We start from the raw sequence: 18,001 nt of genomic DNA on the forward strand, positions 1-18,001 counted from the left end.
ATTTGAGGTATGTAATATCATAGCCAACTACGCACGAGGTGAACTATTTTAAACCCGCTTTAAGCAACGGTGCGTGCCCGTAAGATTTTTTCAAATAATCACTTTGCTGATATCTACGATGAGAGTTCATTTGTACGTCTGAAATATAAAATAATGGGTCTCACGTGAATAGTATTTATCTCTGCTCTGTCGGGGGTCGATGATGTCTACAACTGCTTTCTTTATCACGTTTACATTTGAGTTAATCGCTTGATCTTGATTTCTCACCGCCCTTTCCACCCCACGGCTGCTTTCCAATAAGGTTTTAACAATCGTTTGACAATTAGCACAACTTTATCTTTAAATAAGGATATACAGACTTCAGATTATAGGAAAGAAAATATGAAATGAATAATGGCTTCCGTCCTGTCGTCGGCCAAGGTAAAAGGAACTATGTTATTTTATCTCATGAAAGGATTAAAATATGTCGTGTAGCAAAGTTTTCATGCTGCAGCGGATGAAATTTAGCGATTTTTATTTTGTAAGAAAATGCGGCTGTTACAGGTTTGTCACGGCAGTATTAATCTCATTAAAAAGTTTGACAACTGCAAACATCTGTATGGACTTGATAATACTTATCCTTGTATCGTATTGGCCCTATCGTTTTGCTTTGAACAAGATGAGGAACAAGAAAGGAACATTAACCAGCATTGAATAGAAAAAAGAAAATTAAAACCAGTGATTCAAAGGTTTTTATGATTGCAGTCGATTTATTTATGTAAAAATTTCCGGCCACCAAAGAATTAAGTCTTAACAATCAATCATCACTCATAAAGAGGACTAATGCGTCACACCCCAGATGGCCTATCTGTTTCTGGGGTGCCTCCTAGTAATTCAACTTCCATCGAGAGAAAGCAGATTTCTGGAAGAAACGTAACCCTAGCTGTCTAAATGGACTTGAGGCCATATCTCCTGCACCTGCTGATTTCGCGATTTGATAACTTGGCTGCAATCGGTAACCCTAAAAGGAAGAATTTTCTTCTCTTCAAATTCCCCATAACTCTACTAATACAGTAAATCTTCAAATGGTGTTATTTATAATTATTATTTTCTTTATTATACAGACTATACACATTTAACTCATCGACAGCTGACGATTGCTTACGACCATCTGGAAGAAGGCAAGGTTAACTGCTAATAAAGTCTATCATTTCTCACGTTTCGATAGTTTACTTTCAATGCGTCAATGGTGCGATTTCTTACAATTACTTACGATAGCCTTGCAAGACTGTCAGAATAAATGACACAACCACCAATACACATTGCATGAAATTCTTTAAAATACATGACTTGTAAAACTTCATCAAAATACGTTGTAAAAATTGAAGGTTGCCCGCTTCTTCTATGCAGAGGGGAAGTTTGAATTGGTTCACCTAGTGCACTAGGTTTTAGAAAGAAGACACGGAATTCGAAAATCAGCTTCTTCCAGACGAGCAGGCTTGTTCTGTGTTATCTTTTTAGTCCACCGCGGTAGATTTGTTATGGTACGTGTTTGCGGGAGGACAAGGATTGAAGCTGAGTTTTGTCTGAAACTTACGAAAACATGAAAAAATATATTTATTTCAGGCTTTGTGAAATCTTTATTATGCAACTTGAGGTAGAGGTTCAAGATGTTGCTAATTCTAATCAGCTGCAGGCGATTGTGTCATAGCGAGTTCTGGCTGTATAACGAATTCCCAGAAACAATTTCATCTTCATGAGGTACTTACGCCCAAACTTTCACAAGCGGGATTGTGTCGGCTTGCAGGCTAAGATTCCTTGCTGTTGAACCTCTAGACGTCGCAACATTTCCAACTTAAATAGGGTGAACTTTACCGCATCTATAGGGAGAACAAAGTGAGTTAGTAAAATATCCAGTCCTATAAAGTTTTAGGGGAACTGTTCCCGAAAAATTGAATTATTAGACGTCGAGGTCAGGTAAACGAGCTGTGTGCCTTGTCTTGCCATTCCCATGCTAGCTGTAGCTAACTTTTTGTCGATCATAGCACTCCATTTAGGCTTCACACTATGCTTTCGGATCTTGACCCAATTTTAGCAGTTCAGTCGGGGGGGGGGGGGTGTTCTGGGTCAGAGGAGACGATGGGTGAACTATGTAAGCTTCATTCTTACTCCGGCCTCTATTGATGAAGTTTTAACCAACACCATTGACGCCACGAAAGAGATTGACTTTGGTACCATTACTACCACAGTATTGAGAGTGTTCATATTGTTACATTTTTTCGTAAGACATATCATTGCTAGATTACTTGAGAGTCCTTGTTACATACTAATAGTGTTAACTTTCACGAATAAACTTGCATAGATTTAAATAAATGTAAGATTTGTATATCTGGGCACCTAAACAGTGTTTGTGGGTCTGGTAAACAATATTTTCGGAGAACAAGTAGCTCTTGGATCTGTGAATCAAACAGAACCTGACTAATAGTCGAAACAGGATTATATGACCAAACATCGATGCTTCTTTGGTCTTTGAACGGATGGAAAGATTCCTGGTTTAACAGTTACAGATATAATAGGCCAAGAGCAACTTAAGAAATACAAGGATTTGGGTGATATCTTCGTCTACGGCAGAGAATGAGGTTTATTTTGAGTAGGTCTCGTGTGAGAATTACAAATGAAAGAGCATGAAAAGTTCCTAAAAACAAGGAATCGAGACTCCGCGTTGCCGCCATTAACGCTCTTCATGATGATAAGACATCGTGAGTCTCTCTCAGGCGTATTTGACCAGGTACGTCGAGTTTCTGTTTCAACTGATCATGATTTATCTTCACATATACAACTCGCTAAATTAATAATGATAATACAAGAATAACAATGCAAGAATATATATAGCGCCATTTCCGTGAGAACAATATGGCGCTTTACAATAATCGTAATTCTAAAAATAAAAACATTCAAGTTATTAAAGAAAGTATATAACAGTCGTAGAAGTTACTTTCTAAAATAGGACACCGGATTGACTTGCTAAGATTAACTAAGGAAAATATACACAATAAAAAGAAAGGAAGGGTAGTCAACGAACTAATAAAAGTCTCTCTGAAACGTAGTGTTTTAATCTTATTTTAAAAACATCAAGGTTCAGGATTGATCTTATGTCATCGATTAGGGAGTTCCAGAGAAAAGATCTGTCACCGTAAAACTTGAGATTAGACTTTGGTGTTTCAAGGAGATTTTTTGAAGAAGATCGTAATTGCCCCGTCGGAGTATGGGGCTGAAGGAGATCTGCTATATATTTTGGCGCCATGCCATTTAGTGCTTTGTACCTAAGAAATAGTATTTTGAACGTAATTCGTTGTCTGACTGGTAGCTAGTGGTAGTCTACGAAGAACTTGTGTTACAGTGGCCAACTCGAAAGCTATGCTACTTTGGTCACTGTGCACATTTTACTTTTGATTATTGATGTAATTTACTGTTTCTGACTTTTATAATCTGTAGTAACCTCTTGAAATAGTGCGAATAAAGAGTTTCAGTATATGTTATATGCTTCGAGCTCTAGTCACCAGTCGAGCTGCGCAGTTTTGTAAATTAAGGAAGAAAGCGTGATATCGTGAAACAGGTTTATAACAATGGAACGGGGCTGATATTTAGCGGTACTCATAATTGTGGGGAAAGCCGCGCTTGTTACACAAGGCTAGCGAGGAAAAAACTGTTACAGAATATAGAACTGTTTAGACCTGTAAGAGTGGGAAAGTCGTTAGAAAGTAGGAGGGTGCCAAATTTTTAAGAAATCTGGATGCTATATGTTATTCGTACTGTACCAGGAGTTAATATGTGGAAATCGTGGTGATCGTAGTTTAAAAAGAAAACTCTCGGAAACGAAGACAGCATACAGCCCTGAGTTAAATCAGTTAACCGATGAGTGCGGAGTCCATAAATATTCTGCGACACAATTCTTTTACTTTAAACTATCGTATTCAGATATGTAAAATAGTCTACCACCATGTAGGCTTTTCAATGAAACCCTTCAGATGATTCATATGAATAAATTCTGAATAGGCTGGTGAGTGGAGGAGTCCAAATAGGGCTACACTTACCCTTTTTCTGGAAGAAAAAAGGAAGAGATGTTTGATTAAAGAGGTAACTCTGCCTTCCTACCAAAAGAAAATGAGGTCTCATTAATTTCTTTTCCTATCAATCCTTTTGACCCTCGTACTGAACTCCCATCCCGGCGATGGCACGAACAAGCGTTTGCTGAAGCCAGCTTTGCCGTCCTCTTGTTTCACATAAGGATTATAGTTATGGCCCACGTTTGAGGTCGAATGCACTAACTTATACTTTCATTTTAGTGCAATACGTTCTTTTCATTTTATTCCGATTTTTATTTTTCAGCAATCATAGACAAGGGTTGGAGTATCAAACGAAGATTGTAATGATATGGCCAACGCACCGTTTTAAGGAAACTTTGCCTTGTCGTAAGAACAATTTTTTAGACCAACTCTAGGCCTATGAGTGCATATCGGTTGAAATTCTCTGACTTAATACCTCATCAAAGATGGCGTCTTTTGTTGCGGTCCTGCATAAACATATAAGAATTAATGTTTAGAGTGGCTTACGAACATGCTCTTACTCCAGAAGAGGCAAATCTTCAATATGTTTAAGATTTGTCGCCACAGATAATGTTATGATAATATAAAACTTCAGGCTTAAAAGTCTGACCGTAATTATTTTATCGGATATGCGCCACTTTAGCCGCGACAAGCTAGTTAACGCAAGCGACAGAAGAGTCTAATCCACACTGCAGCGATATCAAATTCAGGTGTATCGTATACGCTTTCTTTTAAAAATTCAAAATTGTTGCTTTGGACGCCTGCAACATCATGATAGGTTCACTTAAAAACATTATTAATTGAAGGCCTTCAGTCCTTACTACTAATAATAATAATTAATAATAACTTAATATTTATATTGCGCAAATTAACATGTGGATATGATCAAATGCGTATCACAACACTTTTCGGGGGACTTTGGCCAGACTGCATCAGCAGTTTACAAACAATCGAAGGAAACTTATTTGAAGATGCCCCCTCCCCCCAATTCCCAGTAAACAGGCTAGACCACCTCACAGTAATCTCGTGAGTGGGTTCTTTAACGTCCCCCCTGCCTAACCAAATTAATTAATTAATAGATGCAGGAGACGGGACCTACGGTTTATTCGTCCTTATCCGAGAATACTAGAATGTCTATCCATTTCTTATTAAAGAAAGGTAGCGCATTCTCCTCAGTTATTTTAAGACCTTGAGTGCTGGTCCGGCCGGGACTCGAACCATCGACCTCGACCTCCCGCACAACAGTCCAGCGTTCTAACCAATTGAGCTACTCGGGAGGCGGTTCGCTCAATTGGTTAGCTAGTTATCAATCTGTTTCAAGGTTCATCATAACTAGAGCAATCTCCCATCGCAACAAACCTCTTTCAGTTTGCTCTTTGTGTCGACACAAATACAAGCCCCGAGCCCATGTATCTTCACTGCTATCGTAAGCCCACACTCTTCGATTATCAACACGAGATCTTGGTGGTCTGGCCTTTTTTTGAAGAGTTTGTCTGAGTGTACATCTCATTTTACATTTTCCTCTTAAAATTGCTCTGAGCATAATTAAAGGAAGTCACTTTAGTTAGACAGATGTCATGATAATTAATAGAAAAGACCTTGGAATAGGAGGCGGGAATACCTTTGATACTTAAGAAACCATCTGCTGTTGTCAAAAGAGGTTAGTTGAGCGGCAAAGGTGGATAACAGAGATGAGAAAATGGAAAACTTTAATGCATGATTTTCTCTCACAATTTTCAAGTTCAAAGAAATTACTTTGTCTTAATATCCCTTCGTTATCACGGTTGAACGTTTTCTTTGACATAGAAAAGCTTGACTTGATACTTTTGGTGGTTTGAATTTGGAGCTTAAGCTCCATTCATCAATTACCATTGATGAATGGAGCTTAAGGAAAATATAATTGTAGGAACCAAGTTAGGATAGTGAGCATTAATTTGCAAAACAAATCAAGTACAACTGCTTTGCTTTGGATTCGGCTCTTCTACACTTTAAGGCGCTGCGCATAGTAGATCTTCTTTATTTTCGTTTTAACTCTAAATACAAAAGCGATAATGACTACCTAGGTAGAAGATTTTATTGGTGACTCCCAGTTTGGTTAAGCTTACCGAGGGTGTTAAGCCAGAATGCGGTGCCGAGAGCTTAATAACTCCGTGAATTCAGAGGATTTTCATTAATATTGTCGAAACTTTGACGTTCAATAGGGCACGCTCACACCGAGCGCGCCACTCACACTGACAATCCTTCGATCCTTTTAGTCCGCCAAGAAGAGATTGGCAAACACTGAGCTCTGCAGGAAACAGCTAAAGATTATAACTGTCACAAGGTCTTTACATCTTGGGCAGAGTAGCCTTTTCTTAATGGATTAAGAATCACTGAACCACAAGCTGGCAGACATGCGATTTCCATCGTCAATTGACTTAAAACAACTTTTCCTCGCTATTTAAACCATTTTAATCCAGTAGGAATGAGACATGGAAAAAGAAAAAAGGAAATTGAATTATATTTGGAAGTTGATCTTAAATGCAATGCTCTTGAGTGTCGATATTTCTACAACTTCCGAACTTACAGTTAATTTGTCAAAAAAAAGAATGACAGTTACATAACGAGGTGTGTCCTTCTGTTTGATATCCATCGAACTAATTGGTTTCGACTGGTTCCTTTGCAAGAAATTGGATAAGGAGTAAGACGAGTAAGAAGAGTTGAAGTGTTCTCATCTCTGAGATAAGACGCTTGTGAAAGTTCAAAACATTTTGAGGTATGCAGAACTTTGTTCTTTCACCGATAACGCAAACTAGGATGCCCAAATGGGCTCATGCTCAAACTTAACACATACTTTTATGTGGTTAAGATGATTGGAAGTAATGCAGACAACATATGGGTAGCCTGCAATGTATGTGTGAAATACGTCATAGAAGCAGCTGTTTACGATTTATTATTCTACCACGTTCCCGCCTTTTGCCTTGTAGCATCAGTAGCATCCAAACCGTAAATTTTCGACAAATTACTTGGTACAAAATCGTTAAAAATTGAAAACTGAAAATATAAATACGTTTGGTAAAATGAATTTGAAGTTTTTGTTTGCTCGTTTGTTTGTTTGTTTGCCGGATGTTGCCTGAGAGTTAAGAATCAGCCCCATAGAAATGAATTTGGTGTGTCAACGTAAATTAAATACAAAACAAAAATATGGATTGCAGGGAGTCAAACGAACGACAAATTACCCGTCAGGACCAAAAAGGGTGTAATGAAACCATTAACACTTCAACACTGCTAGGCTTGATCGGATTATCGTGTCTGCCAAAACGATTATCACTTACAATAGGTACCCCAGCGTCTTCGAGTGACGAAAAAAACTGCTAAAAATAAAAATCCTTTGACTTAAGCTGGTATAATGTCGGTTACTATGCCAAAATTCAGTTTTGGAAGTCTGATCGTGTTGTTATATCGGATAAACTTCCCTTTTATCCGCGACAAGCCAATTCGCGCGTATCGTAAATGGTGTACATCCCGAAGCCGATATCAAATGAAGGTAATCAAAATAATGATTGTAGAACAAATTGAATTATAATATCAATAATGGTAAAAATAGATGATGTGGCTGAATGGATTGGTTAAAAATTATCGTTTGTATCTTCATAGTGTTTCTGGTATGGATACTTGTCACCTCTGGGTTCAATGCATTTTTTTTTTCTTTTGACAACGTACATGCACACGACATATAGACATATGGCTCATTTCTACGTCTGATGATCTGGAAAGGGACAATGCGAAGACCTTCCATTTAGAAAGAAAAGCGGTAATGTGAGTTAATCACGATATTAGGAAACGTTTGTCGAGAAAGAACAAAGTCGTACCTGCGTTAAAAGTGGCCTATGTTAAAGGAAATTTGTCTTTATTGGAAAGGAGCCATACACGTGAGTGTTATCAATAACATATCAAGTTACAACTTTCTTTTAATTCGTCTCTACGTATAACATTCCACAAAGACATCGAACACCTAGTCTTCTTCAAATAAACAATTGAATTGACCCTTTACACATAATGCAAAAACTTATTTAGCCCTATTAAGGTTATTTATACAGCCCTCTCGGCCAGAAGAAGTAGATCAGCTTTTCATCAAACGCCAATGGGGACTAGAAAACGAAACTGAGGAGTTTGCACCATTTTCTCATCTAAGGGTAAGCTTTCGGCGGGTCAATGAAGAAAGTCAAAGAAGAAAAGGGAGTCAGTCATCAGACCGCCGGGAGAGTCTTTGAAAGACGATGAACTTCACAACCTTAACATCAAGTGATACTCTGGTGATGGTAAAAATTATACCAACAATCAGTGATGATGATACTAATGGTTAGAATTATCGTAATGATATGCAAAATCCAAATAGAAACTAAAACTGTTATCGAAATCCTCAAGGCGTCGAGAAAAACTCGCAACAGATGTTTCAGCTTTTACAGGCAGTCCAAAAACGAAATTACAAAAACAGAGTAAAAATTGAAAGAGAGAGAGATAGATTCTTAAACTCAGTGGCCCGTATTGGCCACCTCTGCGCATGTTCAAAAACTTAGATATCCCAGGTTGAGGAGCTCGAGCGCGTCGACCAACAGGAGTCGCAAGCAGAAGGAGTTGCCAGGGACTGGGTACAGCTCAAAAGCGCAGCAAAAATGACGGACAACTTGATCTCCGATCTTGACATTACAAACAGTTGTTCCGTCGTAAAGTTAATAGAAATAGAAATTTAAGTTCCTTAAACGGAATATAATTTGTAATGAATTTTGGAAACTACTCTATACTTTCATATTTTAATAGGCTTTACCGGCTTAGCTTCTTGCACAGTTTTTATATCTTTAGGCAATTAGACTTGGAGAGATTTATAAGCGAACAATCTTACATTGCAGCTAGTGAGCTGAATTGCGTACAAGTTTTAGAAAAAATTTTTAAAAATGCATGGTCCTTGAAAACTACCATAGTCGATGAAATTTACATCATAAAATATATGCTAATAAGTATCAAATTTATTTATGACTGATGTTAAAACTGATTTATTCAATGAAAATTTAAAAACATTGATCTCGCTTATGACAAGTTAAGATAAGGATTTTGTTGTTCTACATTTAGAAGGTATAAAAGAACGGCTGTATCTTTCAGTTCTTGCATGTGAGCGGTATTTAAAAGGCTCGAGCTTTCCTTACTCAGTACTTCGGTTGGTGCTTGGGTGGTAGCAAATGTGAGAGTTTGTAATTAGAATTGGTGAGAACTCTAACGAGCTTGTAACACTGATCCGTACGCCTGTCATATATAGTAGTAAGGCCAAGCCTGGTGAGACTGTTCACGTACGATAACTATGGGCGATGACATGCAAAGAGCTCGGTATAGGTTGGAAAGTATGGAATGCTGGAATTCGGAACCAGAATACTCGGAATACCCGGAATACCCGGAATTCCCTGTATGACCGAAAAATAGTCAATTAAAAAAAAAAAAAAAAAAGAAAAGTAACTTAACAAATAAATAAGAATACTGATGATTAAAAATTAAAAATTAAAAAAATTAACTTACTCCTTGGTTGTCTCTGGAGATGGTAAGGTTTCTTTCCAGTTACTTCTTTATGGTTGTGGTCTCACCTCGTATTCCAAGTATTCCGGTTCCAAATTTCGCCATTCTATATTTTCCAACCTATCAAAGAGTTCTCTTCTGAACTCTCTTGATGTCATCACCAAAATAAGCTGACATAGAGTGATGGAACACATGATAGCAACATTGTAGGATAGGTCTTATAGCAGTGCTATGAAAGCTGGCGAGAACAGCAGACGGGACAACGGCCCTGCGTAAATGCAGGTTGACAGAAAGGTATAGACGCCTATTGACCTCTTTTATAGAGTCAGTGGTGTGATTTTTCCACGCTAAGTTGTTTGTTAGCGCTAAACTAAGAATCGTTGCGCTATATACAACTTCAAGCTCTTGCCCCCCAATCAAAAGGGGACTGAAAGAATGCTTAAGCTTCTTGAAATCAATACTTATCACAGTGACTGTACATTTATCAGGATTTAATCAATTAGTTCGGAGAATTTAGTATCAGATCAACTGATAACCCCGTAACTGATATTTTTCTTTGTTATCATTTCTTTTCTGCTAGATATTGTATTGATATTATTAGGAGAAATCTGTCTTGGTCACTCACTGGAGTTAAAGGGTTAATCAACTTCCAATTCAATTTGTCAGTTCAACATAGTGGAGATGGCTCTTCAAGTGTTTGATGAAAACATTCATTTTTGTAAGCCACTATCTTATCATTTTAGTGTAATGAAAATCGAAATATCCAAGGAGTAGCATACCTGTGGATTACCCCCCCCCCACCCCCTCTCCTTCTCCATTCTCTTCACTTTCCTTGCATCCCCACATCACCATGTGGACTCGCGCCCAGGCCTTCGCCTGGAAAGTATTGTACCAAACAGTAAACACGTGCTGTTTGTGATTATTTTCATTTACCTTTGACTATAGTTCACAGTAAAATTTCCATAAAAGCAATTAGCACAGAATTCCAATCAATTTTCTGATAACTGCGCACAATGTATCTGGAAACATTGGTCCTACAGTAAAAACCCGCATACAAGAACACCCATTTTCGGGGTTAAGGCTGATTGCGTTCTTATATATCGCGTATTTTAGGTGAAATCAGCCTGAAAGTGTTCTCAAGTGTTCTTAATTTTTAACTTCTAAAAAAATGTAAGGGATTTACTAACTATAATGAAATACATAACTTTGAGAGAGAACAAATTCCAAATACAGTTGTTGTACATTCGGTGTCACGCCAGCTGATCCCTTCCAACCTACCCTTTACGATTTACTGAAATGCTTGAGCTGCTGCATGCAGGTATTAAGGTATCGTTTTGAAAACGGGACTGACTGAAATAAAAATGAATCAATACGCGGCACGAGAGATAAGAGTTTTATACGTAAGATCCTATTTCTAACGCAAATAATTCGATTGCAGAAACGAAAGCGCTCGAAATAGGTTTCTTTTAAGCCACCCTCTAAGACGCCTTCGGAATCTTACGAATGTATTTTCGGGGACTGATCATTGGATGTGATCAAGTTTCTCACGAAACTGTTCGCACTTTGGAGAATAAGATCCTTTATCTGACTCCAAAAGAGTTGGCAGGAATTGAATAAAACGTGAAATTGAAGTAAAATAAACTGCTCATAACATTAGCAATCTTTACTCCGAAGGTATCGTAAGTGTCAGCTCGTAAGTGAAGGTTTAGCAAAGTGACTTATCTGGTACTAAAAATGTAAAATTCAACCAGTACTAACTCTAAGCAATAATCAATAGGATTTTACCCAAATCTAAGGATCAAGGTTGAGGCTCGAAAATAAATTTACAAACTTTTGTCACTGGTCCAGATTTACAATTCTTTTCCTGTCCTCAGCCAATTTGTTTACATCTCTTGCAAGAATTTACTCAGAGGTTGCCCGGTTCGAAGATGTGCTTCGTAACCTTCCAGCCATATCAGCCCTTTCATGACAACTTGGTACAGTGTGTTATTATCTCGCCATAAGTCTGGTTTGAAATGGCAGATCTGAGTACAACCATCTATGCTACTCAATGTATGATCACTTCCGCTCCCACCGCTCATCGAAGAACCGTCTCTCTTTCTCAGACAGGACGAAGGGTTACTGACGATCATGTTCGGGACTGAATTCGGGAAATCTCCGGGAAGATACACTCTAAGTGTATACTGTTTATCACTGGTGGTCGTCACTCTCACTTCGACCTTCGTAGCACCAGTTGGATTAATCCACGAAACTCTGTTACCGAAGTACTTCTCGAGAATATTTTTCTCAAATCCAAGTCTTTTCTGCTGAGCTGCTGACCACGGCATTTTGAAGAAAGAAAAAGGCGACTTCGGTTTGTCCGTAGAAGTTTCAACGAGAAACACTCGTTAAATTTAAAGCCAATGAATGTTGCGAACTGAGCTATTTCCGAACCGCTTTGCTTTTGTTCTCATCACATTTCAGTTTTCCCGGAAACTGGAGCATGCGTAAATAGCCTTGCCCAGCTCTTAGAAATTCAGGAAGAACTTGAGGTAAACGATGCGTGGCCGTTTTCGTGGAAAAGTTTGTTTATATTGCAACAGTCTTTTATACCTGACTGGCTGCTGCTCTTTGCGGCTCATATAATTCACTTTCTTTCTGATCTAACGAAAAATTGAATTGAAAAAAGTGAAATTTAACTCTTAGATTGCACGCGCTGATTTTCTCTTCGTCGACGGAGCTGTGCTATAACGGCAAAATCGCAATTAGATTACTCAGGAAAGGGAAAAAGGAAAAATGAAAAGAAAGAGTTACAACTTTTTTTACTCTAACATGATATCTACTGTACTAATATATGAAATTCATATATCTGAACTGCGGTTATAGAAACGTATTTGTACACGATCCTCGCAATAAAGAGCACTATTTAAGCAGTAGTGAAAATCAGAACTGAAAAATTCAGGCCTGTACAGAATTCGGCCAGTACTGTTCAATACTACTGCATCGAATAGTGAACAATTAGCTTTCGCAAGTTCGGGGAGCATGTTACTGACCTTTCCATTGTTTCGCTGTCATGGTTCAAGTTCCTTGTCTCATTTAAAACTTATTCATGCCCATGCTCGGCGGAATGAGAACTTTGCAGTGAGCCAGGGCGGAGAGGACCGTACCGGAGTGGACCCAGAACTGTTATGAAAATACCCAATAATGAAGGAAATATGAAAGTCGTCCGAGGAAAAATCGTTGAAAAGATGAAGAAATATTGTATAATTTAATTCATTAGTTCGGAGAATTAGTTATTGGATCAACTGGTAATCCCGTGAGTGATATTTTTCTTTGTTGTCATATCTTTTCTGCCTGATATTGTAATGATATTGTAAGGAGAAATTCTGTCTTGGTCACTCATTGGAGTTAAAGGGCTAATCAACTTCTTATGTAATTTTTCAATTTAACTCACTGGGGATAGTTGTTTTAGTTTTTGATAAAAAAAATTAATTTTTGGAGGCTACTATGTTGTCATCTTCGTCTAATGAAAATCGAAATATTCTAGCGGCAGCATGCCTATGGACCCCCCTTCTCCTCCCTTCTCTCCACTTTCCTTGCATCCCTATATACATCCCCATGTGGGCTCACGCTCAAGCTTCGCCTAGAATGTATTGTATTAAATATTTAAGCAAGTGCTGACTGAGATTATTTACATTTATCTTTGACTACAGTTCATAATAAAATGTTCATAATAACAATAAACGGATTAAATCCCTTAAATCTTCCAATCATTTTGCAGGAAATGTCGGGAATCATTGACATAAAAATAGCCTTCCTCAATGTTTTTTGGTCTTTAACAAGCTTTGCCTCGAGAAATAGTACTCAAAGTTGGAGAGCGAAAGATCTAATTCGTCTACTGTATATAGAAATAACCGAAAGGTTCCGGAATGGTCCGTTGTGAACCTTATGCAAGCAGCACAAATTTATTGGACGGGCTGGAAGATGAAGCCACTTTACGGATCCCTTTTTTTTTTTTCTCTAAAAAGCTACTTACCTGCGACTCTTACAAGATTCCCACTCTTACGGATCAGCAACGTCAGAGTCACGCCAGCTGACCCCTTCCGACCAATTTCTTAAGCTTAACTGGTATCAGTCTGAGCTACCGCAGCTATTCAAACACTGTTTCCAAAATGGACCGACTGAAATGGAAACAAATCAGTGCGCGGTACGAGTGATAAGAGTTTCACACGCAAGATTCTACTTCCAATGCAAATAATTCTTTCTTTCGAGCAAACCTAAAAGACTCCTTCGAAATCGTACAAATGTATTTTCGGAGGTCATTGGATGTGATCGAGTCCCTCACGAAATTGCTTTAACACTTGAAATAAGATCCTTCGCCCGACTCTCAAAGAGTTGGTAGGAATAGAATGAAACATGAAAGTGAAACATAGAAAAATGCTTATTCTTCATTAACTAGACGCATAGCCGCGTGAACTCGGGCTTTCAATATCGCACATCTGAAGTTATTTTTAGGGGACTGCCATATTACTGTCGTCACGCAATTCCGTCTTTGCCGGTCATGAATAAGTCAACTTCTGTTTATTTTTGTTTGCTGGAGTGTAATGAATGTTGTTATGGTACTAGATATCAATCAAAATAATAGATTACTATATAGGAGTAGGTTACTACAGATACCAAGGGTTCAAATTCAAGGACTTTTCAACGACTTTGAAGGCCAAGTTTTAGAGAATTGAAGGATCACTTTTGGAAAGGTTTGCATAAGCAATTTTAAATTCAAATTCAAGTACTTTCAATTCATTGAATTCTTTATTTTAAAATTTAAGCACCTTCAAGGACTTTCAAGGCTCTTACAAACCTTGAGTAGGTTATGTATTTGCCTTTAACTGGAAGGAGAAGGGAATTTTTCATCTATTATTGGTACCGAGTCATAGTTTGTTGCCAAATTAAATGATCACCCAAAGGGAGTTGTCAGAAATCAGTATATTGAAGCAATATTAATGTTCAGTAGTTCATATTGTTTTTAACAGAAAAATCTCTGAATATTGAATATTTTTGATGGCCCCAACAAGAGAAGTAGTGCTATTTACAGTTTTAGTATATTCAATAAGAGGCATTTGACCTTCATTAAATACTAAGACACATATTTTGACCTTTTTGTGGGTTTAAAAATACGTCATACAAAAAACTGAAAACCACATCAAAAACCCTGTGCATTCACCATTATTTCTTACAAGATTTTCAAGGATTGACTTTTCATATAATCTTTTGCCATACTGAATAACATTAGATAAGGTGTTTGAATTCCAATAACTACATGATTTTATTACGGAGTAGCAGAGTGAATAGACAGGCACAGCACCACTCACATTGAACTTTCTGGTTTCACAGGCATGACTCTAAAAAACGGTACTATTTTGAACTCTTGTTAATTTTAACCTCTTTCAACTCAAATATGTCATTGTTATGTATACTCTGAAAATAATGTACTAAGCTATTCAGTGATGATACTTCAAGCAGCACACGTGTACCTTGAGGATGGCTTCTACAATAAATATCCTTTGCACAAGAATCGAATATTTTTAAGCCCACATTACCTTTACAATAGATAGCAACTGCAGTACATCATGTTGTCAAGACAAAATTGTTGAAATTTTCGGATAAAAGTGATTGAAAGGTTCTTCATTCTTGCACACATTTAAAAGTGTGGGTAATTCTGTCTGCATTATTAAAATTATTGTTTGGTTAACTGAGAGAAACTTGAATACAACTGATTGCAAATACTCATCATTGACAAGAGAGCATTAGCAGAAATGATTCCTTGTTTGTTATTGTAAATCAAAGAGCATAAACTCGCAATGCAACACATTGTTGTCCTGAATTTTGTCCAAATACCAACTCCTTAGCTTGGCTATATGGTGCCATTATTAATTTGCTAGGGTCAATGTACATTGGAGTGGGACCAGGATTTTTCTCAACATCTGAACTCAGTTGAAATTTTCAATAGTTTGACGCGTGTGTCTGACTCTTGTAAAGACACAAGGGTCTATTACAAGAAAACATTGATAAATACCACCTTGCTCTATACTTCAATTTCATTGTCCTCTGATACACCCTCACTGAACAATTCAACAAATACTTCTTATCATGTTTTGTACCTTTATTTAATCTTACCCTCTTCGTATCAAGCTTACAAACATTCTTTGTAACTCTTCTAACCTTCACATAACGACGTAGCCAAGAGGACTTCGGTACATATGCTTGGACGAATACCGGCACATAAACAAATTCCTTCAGTTTTCCGCCCTTTCTTCTGAGACGTTTCAGAGTAGCTTCTGGTATTCTACTGGGTTCTCGATCACGTCTAAATACACGGTTGTGTTTACATGTAAACATAATATGACATAACTCATTTGATATAGCAGATTTCGCGTGATATTTCTCGATAAAACGTTCACTCATAAAGGATTCCTCGTAAATTGATCTGTCGTAAAGTTCGCGAAACGACCCGTTCCCAAATCCCTCCACAACTTTTAGTGCAGACCGCGAACGGTGTGTGACTTTGTATATACATTGGGCATAATAGCCATCGAATTTCTTTTGGATACATCAAGCAAGGAATTGTCCAGGAAGACAGCCATTTGCCTTCTTCCTTTAAACCATGCGCTTTAGGCTTCGTTGTACGCATGCGCTTACATTGTACGCATGCGCTGTAGTGGAACTACGTTTTGTGACTGAACGCAAAAATTAAATAAAAACACAGCCGAATTTATACTTCGGGCTTTTCCTTCGGAAAGCCCGAGTAATAATCTGAGTTTCAAAGGTATAATAGGTCAAGTTTTAGCAATGTGACTTCTTACTTGTGCCTAAACCTTGATCCTTCGGTTTGGGTTATTGATTATGACTTAGATTTAGGACTGGATGAAGTATATATTTTGACTGAAATGCTAAATTAGCTTTTTTTGAATATCTTATCAAATAAATGTATGAATTAATGTTACTGACACATACGTGTGTGTCTTGATGAACAATTCCTTTCCTGTCCTCAGCCAATTTGTTTACATCTCTTGCAAGTATTTACTCAGAGGTTGCCCAGTGCGATGATGTGCTTCGTACCCTTCCAGCCATATAAGCCCTTTCATGACCACTTGGTACAACGTGTTGTTATCTTTCCACAAGGACGAGTTAAAATGGCAGATCTGGGTGCAGCCATCTATGCTGCTCAAAGTGTGGTTTTGCCCATCCGTACCGCTCATGGATGAACCGTTTTTCATTCTCAGACAAGACGAAGGGTTACTGACAATCATCTGCGGAACTGAATTCGGAAAATCTGTTGGAATATACACTCTGAGTGTATACTGTTTATCACTGGTGGTTGTCACTCTTACTTCAACCCTTGTATTGCCAGTTGGATCAATCCATGAAACTCTGGTACCGAAGTACTTCTCGAGAATATTTTTCTCAAATGCAAGCCTTTGTCGTTGAGTTGCGGACCATGGCATTTTAAAGAAAAAAAAGGCGACTTCGGTTTGTCTGCATGAAGTTTCGAACGCGGAACACTCGCTGAATACAAAGCCAGTGAACGGTTGCGAAACTTTGTATTCGAACCGCTTTGTTTTTACTGTCTCATCACATTTCAGATTTCCCGGAAAACTGGAGCATGCGCAGATAGCATTGCTTAGTTCCTTGAAATTCAGGAAGATGAAAAGTAAATAACGCTTAGGCGTTTTTCGTGGAAAACTTTATTTATAACACAACAGCCTTTTATGCATGACTGGCCGGTACTCTTTGCAGCAGGTAATTTATTTTCTTTCTGCATCTGATTTCAATGGAAAATAAAGCTGACTATTTTAAAATTTTAAAGCACAAATTATATGGGCACGAATTCTGCCTTGATTTGGACCATGAACAGTTCTTGAGTTGCGCGTGCTGATTCCGACCCTTCGTCGAGCCTTTCTACAAGAGCAACATCTCCATATTAAAAGAAGAAAGGATAAGGAATATGAAAAGAAAATTTTTCAACTTTTTTTCCTAACGTAATATCTATCATATTTTAGAATTGCATTGTATCGAACGGTGATTAAAGAGAACATGTACAATGCGCCTCATAACTCAAAGGTATGATAAACAAAGGATAATAACAACAGCGGGCTTCCGGAAGTTAAGCTAAAATGTTTCTAACCTATCAATTGTTATGCGGTCAAGACCCTTGTCTCACCTACAAGTTTTTCATGCCCAAGAGCTACGTCGGAGTGCGAGAAAATGAGGACTTTGCAATGAGCTGGGGCAGATGGTATATACTGGACAGGACCCAGAACTCTTGTAAAACTACCCAGTAACTAAAAGAAAGAGGGAAGTATGAAATAGTTTAAGGAAATTAAAGATCCTTGAAA

The 18,001-nt window shown here is 37.9% G+C and overlaps 2 protein-coding genes and 1 long non-coding RNA gene across 5 annotated transcripts; all 3 read right to left on the minus strand.

The window, feature by feature from the left end:
* Positions 1-1,070: 1,070 nt before the first annotated feature.
* Positions 1,071-5,573, minus strand: LOC148723810 (uncharacterized). Of its 3 annotated transcripts, none has more exons than XR_015991344.1 (3): positions 5,445-5,573; positions 1,749-1,859; positions 1,071-1,571 (listed from the first exon to the last, which is right to left on the minus strand). It is a non-coding gene; the product is annotated as an uncharacterized LOC148723810 (long non-coding RNA). The 3 variants fall into 3 exon arrangements; XR_015991345.1 differs by lacking the exon at positions 5,445-5,573 and adding an exon at positions 4,074-4,208; XR_015991343.1 differs by lacking the exon at positions 5,445-5,573 and having other exon boundaries at positions 1,749-2,050.
* Positions 5,574-10,099: 4,526 nt separating this feature from the next.
* LOC148723811 (uncharacterized) lies at positions 10,100-14,341 on the minus strand. Its single transcript, XM_088732071.1, has one exon. The coding sequence runs from the start codon at positions 11,954-11,956 to the stop codon at positions 11,513-11,515; it is 444 nt and encodes a 147-aa protein (XP_088588197.1). The 5' UTR covers positions 11,957-14,341; the 3' UTR covers positions 10,100-11,512.
* Positions 14,342-15,747: 1,406 nt separating this feature from the next.
* LOC148723812 (uncharacterized) lies at positions 15,748-17,252 on the minus strand. Its single transcript, XM_088732070.1, has one exon. It carries the CDS (start codon positions 17,108-17,110, stop codon positions 16,667-16,669), a length of 444 nt encoding a protein of 147 aa, XP_088588196.1. The 5' UTR covers positions 17,111-17,252; the 3' UTR covers positions 15,748-16,666.
* Between the last annotated feature and the right edge of the window lie 749 nt (positions 17,253-18,001).

Source organism: Stylophora pistillata, chromosome 9 (assembly GCF_964205215.1).
Source record: "Stylophora pistillata chromosome 9, jaStyPist1.2, whole genome shotgun sequence".
NCBI lineage: Eukaryota > Metazoa > Cnidaria > Anthozoa > Scleractinia > Pocilloporidae > Stylophora > Stylophora pistillata.